Source organism: Hippoglossus stenolepis, chromosome 6, assembly GCF_022539355.2.
Source record: "Hippoglossus stenolepis isolate QCI-W04-F060 chromosome 6, HSTE1.2, whole genome shotgun sequence".
Lineage (NCBI taxonomy): Eukaryota > Metazoa > Chordata > Actinopteri > Pleuronectiformes > Pleuronectidae > Hippoglossus > Hippoglossus stenolepis.
Window position 1 is genome coordinate 18135120 of NC_061488.1, and position 11482 is coordinate 18146601.

The 11482-nt window shown below is 42.7% G+C and overlaps 1 protein-coding gene across 1 annotated transcript; it reads right to left on the reverse strand.

Annotated features, from left to right (window-relative positions):
• Nucleotides 1-1437: 1437 nt before the first annotated feature.
• On the reverse strand, nucleotides 1438-10998 carry zgc:136971 (S9 family peptidase). The gene is made up of 21 exons (XM_035160004.2): nucleotides 10578-10998; nucleotides 9097-9232; nucleotides 8690-8765; nucleotides 8527-8602; nucleotides 8307-8419; nucleotides 8065-8199; nucleotides 7748-7839; nucleotides 7517-7554; nucleotides 7294-7415; nucleotides 7005-7065; nucleotides 6096-6190; nucleotides 5707-5758; nucleotides 4857-4960; nucleotides 4393-4525; nucleotides 4225-4308; nucleotides 4029-4109; nucleotides 3281-3369; nucleotides 2874-3067; nucleotides 2689-2791; nucleotides 1997-2103; nucleotides 1438-1838 (listed from the first exon to the last, which is right to left on the reverse strand). Exons 1-21 carry the CDS (start codon nucleotides 10693-10695, stop codon nucleotides 1739-1741), a joined length of 2109 nt encoding a protein of 702 aa, XP_035015895.1. The 5' UTR covers nucleotides 10696-10998; the 3' UTR covers nucleotides 1438-1738.
• Nucleotides 10999-11482: the final 484 nt, after the last annotated feature.

The window sequence follows — 11482 nt, forward strand, 5'->3', positions numbered from 1 at the left end:
TGGCTTGCTGAAGGCTGAAAATGCCCGGGTGAAAGACCTGGAGGCTGAAAACCAACAGCTGGAGAAGCTGAGGGCTGAAAACGCTGCTCTCAAAAAGCAGATCACCATGGAAAATATTTCCTGGGGAGAAGAGAGGAAGAAGATGGTCGAGAAGTTAGATGAAAGGAGGTCCACCGAGCACGAGGAGTCCCTAGAAAAGGAAATCAAGCTGGAGGACGCCATAAAACTCCCAATCCAGGAGAACATTGTGCTTCAGGTACGTTACACCAACTCATTCTGATTGAATAATATTGGATTGTTGATTTGTTTCCGATTCAGACTTTGAAAAAGAAAAGAGTGAAACTTATGTTGTCTCTGTGTTTTCAGGAACAGGCCTTGAAGACTGACAGCTACAAGGAGAGGGTCAAGAAGGAGAAAGAGGAGAAGAAAGAAAGGAAGAAGAGCGAGAAGGAGGAGAAGATGGAGAAGAAAGAAAGGAAGAAGGAGGAGAAGATGAAAAAGAAAGAAAGGAAGAAGAGAGAGAAGGAGGAGAATGAGGGGACGACGAGGAGGAGGCTTCCCTGTTTTCTCTTCAACTTCAAACCCTCCTAATCTCCTCTCCCATCCTTTCTCTCCCTCTGCCCTGTCAATCATCCCCTCATCCCAGCTCCCCCCACTCCCTTACACCTTAACCCCCTACCCTCCTTACCCTCTTCCCTCCCCTCCTCACCCTCCATCTACCTGTATGTGTTAGAAAATGAAAAAGAATGACATAGACAGTAAATAACAGTGACTTTTCCTCTGTCTAGTGATTCCAGAAATCTCTGTCAGTATGTGACTTGTATATCTCAAGAACTGTTCTTCTTATCAGCTACACACATGTTTATTCAAAGGCCGATTGAAGAGCAGTTTTTGTGACTGTTGTGATTTCTTTTTTAATAAACTTTGAATAAACAGACAACCAGCGCTGTGGCTGATGTTTGGTCCACAATCAAAATGATGAAAACCAAACATTTATATGTAAAAAAAACTAAATATCTGTTTATATTTTATTCCTTTGTATTTTAGCTGGAAAACACACATTCTCCACAGCACTATCCTTTTATTAGATTTAATTATATTATTTTGAAAGACACTGACAGACTATGTATCTACTTAACTAAGGTATGTTTACTTAGTTTTTCTGCATCAAAATATACAGAGGCTGTACATCACGTAATAACTCCACTGCAGAGATCACATGGTTTTGTTGACACCCCATCGACACCGGTGTCGGCTATCCTCACAACACACTCTCTTTATGTCTTCATCCCACAAGTAGAGACTGCCATCTACTGGACAATGTGCAAGTTACATTTACTGTATATGATGAGCCATGTTTATCAGGTTCAATCATATTTGTAGAAAAAGAAGAAACCACAAGCCACAAAACACATTAGGTTTAGCAGCGTTCAAGTCATTTGTTGATTTATTTGTTTGTTTATTCATTGTTAAAATAAATAAATAAATAATAAAACAAATTTTGAGACATTTTTGACGCTTTTTATAGATGTAGCAATACAGGTTTGTAAGATTTTCTTTATTTCATGCCATGTTTTTACAAAATTAGGTAGATGTTTTTTTGTTAAAAAGGCAGAAAGATTGAATACTGCTGTGATAGTAATCTACTGTAAACTTGTGTGTGTGTGTGTGTGTGTGTGTGTGTGTGTGTGTGTGTGTGTGTGTGTGTGTGTGTGTGTGTGTGTGTGTGTGTGTGTTTTCAGAGGTGCTGGTACAACCACAGCACCGTGTTGAGGAAGCAGTTGGCCTGTGTGTCCACTCTGGACAGTGAATGTCCCTCTTCTGCAAACCACAACAGCCTAGACAGACAAACAGAACAGTACACACAGATCAAATCAGACTTCATCACAATTAATAGTCTTAATGCTTTGATAATGTTTTTCTTTGTAAGAGGAATACTGGAGTTTAATTAAATGTTGGTCTCTTGTATGTTTTCTTTATCTGATGAACTTTGTACCTGACGGGTGAAGATCTGCTCTTCAGTGCTTTATAGAGCTCCAGACCTTGATGAGGGGACACTCGCCTGTCTCTGCCTCCCAGCATCAGCAGCACTGGAGCCTTGATCTACACACAGATTATGTAGTGTACAAAGGCACAGTTACACATACAAGTACAGTTTCTTTGTGAAACTGATTTCTGATCAGGCACTACACTGATCGACATTGTCAATTATGTTGCGCTTTTCTGAGTGATTTTTCTTGGGGGCCGGATTAAAACGTCTTGCAGATAGAAGCTGATCCTCTGATTTCCCTGTTTCCCACAGCCGTTTTCAGACAAACTCTGGGAAAGAGACTTTGTATTCTTTTTGTTGTTTTCAGTTTCGCATCAGTCACGTGTTAGAAACGTAATCAACTTGCTCGCTGGCAATTTTCTTGAAATATTATTAGACTCAGTTGCTCTGGAAAAGGTCCAGAGCTACTGAGTCTAACATTTGCGTTCTCACATAGAGCCCCTCTAGAAACTTTCAGGATAATAACCAGAGCTCTGTGCATATCTGCAGCTTTTAAGATCAACTTTTAAAGATTCATAGTCTTGTTAATTAAAGAGAAAATAAAATTCAGAATAGAAATAACTTCTGAGCTTGAGAACATGTTAGTCATTTGTACATTATGACTAAAAGGCTGTATTTTAAGTGTGCACGAGTCTGACCTGAGCAGCATGTGTGATGGGTGACTTCTCTAACATGAGAGCCAGGGCCTCAGCAGTGGGGATCTGGTCATACGAGTACTGGATCCCCACACTGGTGTAACGCCTTGAGGCAGGGAGAGAAGAGTCAAAGGAGCTAAAGCTTGTGTCCATCATGTGGATGAGTTGTTTGTATACATGTCTCTCACCAGTCCACTATGTCACTGGTTCCCAATAACGTAGCAGCATTAATGACAGGGTTCCTGGCTGCACACGCTCTGTAGAACTCAGGGTACTGACCAACCAGGTGACAGGATAGGAAACCCCCGTGAGAGCCACCAATCACGGCCAAGCGTTTGGGGTCAAGGGTCAGGTCGCTCTGCAGCGCAGTAAGCACGGCCCTCTGGGAAAAGACAGTTAGTCACACCGAGACAACAAATCATTTACAAGGTGATACCGAGAGGTTTACGGAGGACTGACCAAAAAATGGGCATCAATTTGTCCTTTTCCTCCCTATTGACCAATTTATGAGATTCTCATGTTTTTCACTTTGCAGTTTTTCAGCACCTGCACATCATCCAGGTCTCTGAATCAAAACAGTGGAAACAGCTCGTACCTGCACGTCTTTTACATCCTGACTTCCAATGTGACCAATCAGGGACAAAATGTTGTCCTGGCCAAACCCTGTGGATCCCCGGTAGTTAACTGGATAGAGAGACACAGAGAGGGAGGGAAGATACTGTTGAACAAAAACTGAATGGTGTTTCAGACAGGAACATCAACATCTTTGTGAATGTGAATTTAAAAGGTTCAGTATTTTCACCTTTTACCAAATGGTTTGTGTTTCTTTAAAAAGGCCAGCTGGATTAAAAAGGGTTTTCATCGACCCTCGCACAAAAAAACATCTTGTCTAACTGTGTGCGAGTGTAAAATTCAAAGAAAATAAATGGAAAAAAATAGAACGACAAATGTTTTTCCTTTTACAAGTATTTAAAAAGAATTTAAGAAATCAAACAGAATTTCTGACTCCCCTTGCGGCTGTAATCTTGCCCATTGTGGGAGTAATAAAGGATAATCTTATCTAATCTTATCATATGTAGAAAAAAAAATCTATTTTCAATTAAAATTTATTTATTTATTTATTTCATTTTTTACCCTGAACAGAGTCAGACTAGCAGTTTTCCTTTGTGTTCAGTTTTTATGTGTGAACCAGCTCCTGGCTGTAGCTTGATATTTAACTTTAATCAGTATCACTGTTCTCATCTAACTCACAGTGATAAAGCAAACAGGCCTGTTTCCCAGAATGACTAACTCATTCTTTAAGTGACCTGCGTGCATACAGCTGAGAGAAACAGGAATCTCACCCATGAGCACAGCAAAGCCAAGTTTAACCAGTCCAGCTGTGGTGCAGTTCCACTCTGCAGGGAACTGGGAGTGAGGGCCACCTGGAGGAGCAAATAGACAAAACTGTTATAGTAGTGTGTTTTACTATGTTTCTTTCCAGTAAGCAGAAATACAGAAACACAACATCCTCACAGTAAAAACCATGTTTGGACAAACCATGGATGAAGACGACCAGAGGTAAACTGGCCTCATTCAGGGGATGAGACGGTTTAACCAGGACAGCACCAAAGTCTAGACCCGCTGAGGTGACAGAGAGAGAGAAAGTAAGAATAGAGCTAAATGTCGGACTGAGTCTTATTATCAAAGAAGTGACTGAGAGCTCACAGTAGTTTGTGTTTTCCTCCTCAGGTGCAGGTGTGACATCAAGAATTGTCCAAGGGAAATCAAAAGTAATGACGGGCGGCTGCAGGGTTCGCCAGGTCACAGCTTCACCTGCTGAGGGAAGGAAACCCACCCTCTGCACACACACACACACACACACACACACACACACACACACACACACACACACACACACACACACACACACACACACACACACACACACACACACACACACACACACACACACACACACACACACACACACACGTTTGATTGTGGTCGAATAAGGGGACTGTTGGGCTTCGGCAGAGGTATACACTCTACTGCGGGCCATTCTATTTTTTTATGTAACCAATTTCTCATTTTATTTCTTGATGTTTTATAAAACAAAGTGGTATATATTATTCAACCATATCAATTGGCGGTGCCGGTGTGTGCGCGTGTGCGTGCGTGCGTGGTCTGACCAGAGTGGGTGGTGTATTGGGGCTGGAGCAGCAGACGATCATCATGTCCCTCTGGACTGTCAGCAGCTTCCAGCTGCCATAAACTCTGGAAACATCAGAGAGACCTGCAGAGGACGGAGAGCAAAACAGAGAGACAACAATAAAGTATATGAAGTGATGAAGAACAACAAGAGAGAAAAATGATAAGAGGAGGATCATTTACAGAGATAAAGGTCTCAATAGTGAATAATGAAGTGTTTAAATAATATTTAATGTGAAGCACACAAATATCCAAATCACAGATGTAGATGAAGAGCAATTTCTATTGAATGGTCTATTTAATTTGAATGGTTGAATGGTCTCAAGCTCAAGTAAAATATGTTTCAAGGGTTAGGGTTAAAATCTTAACCACAAGCAACATCTCAGTGCACATTTCAGCAACTTTTTCTTTTATTTTGAAATTTTCCAACAGGATGCTGATGGCGACCTTATGCCTGTTGGTCTCGTCATACCTTTCAGTTCACTCTTGTGTTCCTGATGACGAGGGAGAAGAGGAGGAGGAGGAGGAAGAGGAGGGAGGGGAGGAAGAGGAGGAGAAGGAGGCGGAGGAAGGTCAGTGTCAGAGGGAGGGTGAGGAACTGGACCAAAAGGAAAAGAGGGAGTTGAAAAAAGAGGGGAAAGAGGAACAGCAGGAGGAGGAGGAGGAGTAGTAAGAGCAGGAGATGGGGGTGGATTGGGAGGCCAACAAGGGGAGGGAGGAGGGGGAAGGGGAGGAGAGGGGGAGGAGGAGGGGAAAGAAGAGATGGAAATGTGGACAGAGAAGAGAGACGAGGAGGAGGTGGAGGAGGTGTAGGAGAGGATGGACTCTTACTATCAGAGAGGGAGGAGACTTTTCTCGTTCTTCTGTCGACCATGAAGAGATCCTGAGAGAGACGAGGAGCGAGTGAACGAGTGTGTGTGCGTCGACATGATAATTCCACAATAAGAACAAATACACAAAGATGATGAGATATTTTAAGAAATACACTGATTTGCTCTCTGGTTGGATGAGAGGACGGATATCACTCTCACATCTGTGTATTGATTATGAAGCTTCAGCCAGCGGGTGATTAGCTTAGCTTAGCATAAAGCCTGGAATACAAAGGGAACAGCAAGCCTGGCTTTGTTCAGTGTTGAACCAATGTTATGAGCAAATTTCCTCCAAGTTCTAAAAGAGCATATTTCCTAAAAAGTCAAACTAATCCTTTAAAACATTGTTACCTTCCAGTTCCTGCAGGCGCTGCTGAACACCACTCGCTGACTGTCTGCAGACCAGCAGCAGGACGCCAGAGACTCATATACTCCTGCAAACTCGCCTGAAACACACACGGACAAGGAGAGAAATATTCACCTGAGAGTTTAGATCATTTGAATTTCAGCTCTGGTCTTCCAACAGGCTCTATCATTCTCTCTCTATCTATCACTGAGCAGCTCTCTTCTGCGAACTTCAGCTCATTCAAGGAATACCAACATTATAAATAATGGTAGAGTCCAATGAACTTCTCTGACAGTAAATTATTATCATATAATCTGTCATGATATATAAATGTATTATTATATTTGACACATGTTTATTCTATTGTGCAAACATATCAACAAAATCAAAACCAAAACTGTCATGGTGGTGCTCGAGGTAAGATCAAGGGATCAGTAACATCAGTAAGATACATCCTCTGGGAAACATGAACGTGTGTTCAAATATAGAGTCTGACTGAATAATCAGTTTGCTGAAACGATTTGTCAGTATGAGCCTTTCACAGACAACTCAGTGTTCAAAATGCAACCAAATGAAAACTTGTATTTTACACAATAGACTATGCAGAAAAGATGTTCAGTTGCGTTTACATATTTTAAAAATGTTTATTTTCTATAATTTCATTTTGATTTATTTTCATGTTCTATTTATTTGGTTGAATATGTGTTTTCTTTGTATTCATAGTTATTTATAATAAAGTTTACAGTGAAGTTTACACAATGAATGGAAGTCAAAATATCAAGCCTCTATTCTTTGTCATAAGGGTTTGATAATAACGTATAAACTGCTCCATCTGCAGAATTGACTCATGGAGCAACACTGTTATTAGACTCAGCCATGAGCCACAACACTGGATATTTGTAAATGTGACCTACCGGTCTGTGGTCTGTGGACAACATCCAACAGTGTGGATGTCTTCCTGCTCTTCAGGTCCAGCTGTGAAGGATTAACAGTCACTGTTTAACTGTTCACAAGAAACACACACACACACATGCATGCACACGCACTCTCACACCCACTCACTCACACACACACACACACACACACACACACACACACACACACACACACACACACACACACACACACACACACACACACACACACACACACACACACACACACACACACACACACACACACACACCACACACACCACAGTACCTGTTGCAGACTGTGGCACTGATTGTGAGGACCAAACACTCGTCCCTGCAGGTAGATCAGCGTGGACCCGTCTGGACTCAGCCTCGGACAGGACACTGACAGGTCGTCCCCTGACAGACACTCTGGAGTGGAGGGATGAGGACGTACAGGGAACTGATTAACTGAGGTTTAATTAGTGAGTTCATTCATTAATCAACAAAAGGGACAAAGGCAACATCCTCACCACAGTGTCCATCCAGGTCTAACTTGAATAACGCAGACCTGAAACACAGTTTAAAAAGAAGCAGACATACAGTGAAGAAGAAGTCAATAGTTACATTTGGTAGTTAGAGGCCTGCGAGACCCAAAAACTGGGTCAAGCAGTTGCTTGCTTGAAAAGTTTGTTCCTCTTCAGTTATGATTAAGAATGATGTACATATAATAATAATAATAATAATAACAATAATAAATTCACCTGCGGTTGGAACAGAACTTCAGGCCGAGTCTGAAGGGTTCATGGTACCAACCGACAAAAACCACAGACTGACTCCCGGGAGCCCACAGAGCCTGGGGAGAGAGAGAGGGAGAGAGGGAGAGAGGGGAGAGGGAGAGAGGAGAGAGAGAGAGAGAGAGAGAGAGAGAGAGAGAGGGAGAGAGGGAGAGGGAGAGAGGGAGAGGGAGAGGAGAGAGAGAGAGAGAGAGAGAGAGAGAGAGAGACATATTAATTACAGTCCAAATGAATCCTCTCTGGGTCAGAAGATGAGGAAGTGTAAATCTCTCCGCCCTCCTCACCTGTCCAGGAGAGACGTCCAGCGGTACGCCCTGCAGCACAGTGACGGTGCCGCTCTGCAAGTTCACCACACAAATCACTGGGCTGCTCTTGTTGGTCAGAGCCTCGCCCCAGTCCTCACAGTACACACTCCTGTCCTGTGTAACAGATAACAGACATGAGATGAATGTGAGACATGTCAACAAACATGTATTCTACAAAACGTTCAATGCTTCTGTCGTGTATATGTGTGTGTGTGAGATACCTTCCCACATGCAGATTCCCCATCACATGTTTCTGATGATGTGTTCTTGCTCCTCTCAGCGACATACAGCAGATGGTTCTCACACTCCGACCATGACATACACCCAAACTGAGCTGGAAACACACACACACACACATTGACATGAATATTTGTGTAATCATATACATGAACACTAACAAATAAGGGCACAAAACAAATCATTTACAAAAACACGTCTCACCATCGTCATATATTCGGCCATGTTTGTTGAGGGCAGTCAGGTTGAGGCATTTCCTGAGGCCGTTGGAGTCCCAGATCTAACAGTAACAACAAAACAACAGCAGTCTGTCCACATGTTCACACACCCCACTCTCACAGGGCGTGTTCCCATCCACTCTTCTCACCTCAAGGAGCTGGTGACCACTGGTCTCTCTGACAACCGCCCTCAGGTCTTGAATGGGAGAGCGTCCACTCAGTAACCTGAAGAACAGGAGAGAAGTAAAAACTCTGTTTAGTTCAAACTATTCAGATCAGTTTGGCTTCAGTGAAAGCAGAACACCAGGCTGAAAAGTGGTGTTTTACTGCCCCCTCTGGTTAAAAGTTTAATCTCTGTCCACACCCAACATCACTGATATCAGATATCTAAGTGTAGCCTGGAGTGTGCTCTGTTCACTGCACATCACTGCACAGAGGGGACAAGTAAAAAGATTTTCAGCTCAGATTCCAAAAGTGCCAATAGATTCTTTTGCCAATTACATATTTCTAACACTTGAAATTGGTCCTGCGTTTTTTAAGTTAGGACAGAACTCACTCTCCAGACACTGGTGCACAGGACCCAGGAGGGAGGACAGCCCTGATGCTCTTCTGATCGTTGACGTCTGCGATCACTGTCCACTGCTGAGAGTAGCGAAGTCTGGAGCATCGGACCAGGTCGCTCTGACTCCACTCTGAATGCAGACACAGGGATTAGTTACACAATAAATCTTCTGCATTGAAGTTATTACTACAAATAATTAACTTTTACCACTTTTATCTTTAATATGACTTGTCATTCATTGCTTTAGCTTAAAATGATCCGCTCTTAGACGTCACTTTACGGCAACTCTTTGTTGATATTAAAGAAACACTGTGTCAATTTTAGAGCAACAGCACCCTCTGCAGTCACATGTGGTAATTAATTATGTTGGGCTCCATGTTGATCACATTGGTGTCTATCAGGTGAACCTGCAGAGACAGAGTAGAACCCATAATACTTCCACACGCAGCCTCTCAGATGCTTTGGTGTCGTGATTGTCTGCTCAGGGCGGCTTTACTTGCCAGTGTCTTCCATGTTTGTAGCAAAACAACAAAAACATGACTGGTTTACTTTAATGATAGTGAGCGCCCTCTGCTGGATCACAAGGCAAACTACATCCGACGTCTGTTGTGCTTCTAGACTGTATATTCAGGTCATTACAGTTCAAATGTTAACTTCTCCACTCATGTGCGAATTAATGTTTGAATTTCAAATTAAAGTGACAGCCCTGGTGAACCATCAAACTATTTTTGAAGCTACTATTTTTAGGTAAAAACGTTGCATAGTGTTGATTTAACCAATCCTTTGAAAATTGTTTAATTTGATGTAATTATGTTTAAAAAAAAACGCCCAGTATTTCATTATTAGACTGTTCTCAAAATTGTTTAATATATTTTTTTTTTATAACAGTTTTTTTACAATGTGCCTCATATAATCTGCTGAAAAAGTTGATGCTGAATCCCACCAGGTTCATTTAAACTTTATACTTCAATCATTGGTAACTGGTGTAATGAACAGGACATGAGTGCCCCCTCTCGTCTGACCTCACAATCCAAAGCAGTAAACAGTGTGGATGGTATGTATCCCAGCAGGGGAGCAGATGGCCTTGCTGTGTAAACCTTGTTAAACCTTTAGGACATGATCAGTGGTGTCAGTAGCAGAGCGCCTCTGAGCAGCAGGTTGCCATGGAGCCCAGAGACATGCTGGAGGTCAGAGTCACTCTCAGACCGGCTCATTAAACTCTCATTGGGCGAGGGTCTCTTTAACTTCCTGTGAGATCCACCTGCTGACTCTGGAGGAGGAGGACCAGGAGTCCAGAGCTCAGTGAGGGTCAGTTCAGCTCTGTGGTTCTGAGCAGGGTAACTGAACTACTACTGGAACAAACATGACATTTACGTCACTCTATATCCCCCAGTGTGTGACATGATGGCTCTCTTACTTTTCACGAGTTTTAAAGTCTTAATGTGTGTGTGTGTGTGTGCGTGTGAGCAGCTCACCAGCAGTCACGGCGTAGACCCGGAGCTCCGGGAGCTGCTCCTCTCTCACGTGGGCAGAAAGAGGCGCAGGGAGGCCGCTGACCTCTGTGTACACCCCGCTGACTTCACGGGCCTCCATTCCTGTCTGCACGCACACGCACGAACCTCCAGTACTGGAACTGCAGCACACACACACTCAAAAACACTCACTCACACACACACACGCGCTGTCAGTGCACGTGAACACACTAACTCACTACCGGGAGCAGCAGCAGAGACGGTTGCATCACGTGACTATGTGGGTTCCCAGCAGCAGGTCACTTCATGGACTCAGCTCCGTCGCCTCCATTAGTCTGGACTGAACAGTTCACCTCAGTGTTTCTGCTGAAGCAGCCTCCATGTTGACTTCATGAACGGACCATACCACTGTGCTGCAGGCTGCAGGGGCGCACTGCACCACAGTGACCTCAGGGGGGCAGCAGAGAGTCACTCAGGCGCTTATCTTAGATTTGTTTACATTTTCAACTGGATAATATTTCTAATATTGACACTAATTATGAGGCTTATTTTCAAATACATGTTTTCTTCTGTGGGCTTAAGATAAGACAGGATAAAACTGTATTGATCCACACACTGGGGAAATTCTGTTATTTCAGCAGCAGGCAAGTCAGAATGAGATAGACACAGAATAAAAACACATAAAATAAAAATAAAAGGATTAAATTAAAAAATGCAGAATATGTACATAATATACATATTTCACTGTAGAAGTGGTTTGTATAAAAAAGTTAGTGAGCAAAGTGCAGAGGTATAGGATGATTGCACGAGCATGTAAAAAACTGTTTGTACATAAGAATAAGGAGATATTGGGATAGACGTGTCAATATGTGAAAAGGTTACGTATATATGCAGATAAATAGTATAGC

Coding starts and splice junctions, on each gene's coding strand:
- zgc:136971 (XM_035160004.2), bottom strand. CDS start 10,695: ATGGAGGCCCGTGAAGTCAGCGGGGTGTACACAGAGGTCAGCGGCCTC. Junction 6,191..7,004: donor TGTCCACAGACCACAGACCG/GTAGGTCACATT, acceptor TGTGTGTTTCAG/GCGAGTTTGCAGGAGTATAT. Junction 1,839..1,996: donor AGCAGATCTTCACCCGTCAG/GTACAAAGTTCA, acceptor TTGTCTGTCTAG/GCTGTTGTGGTTTGCAGAAG.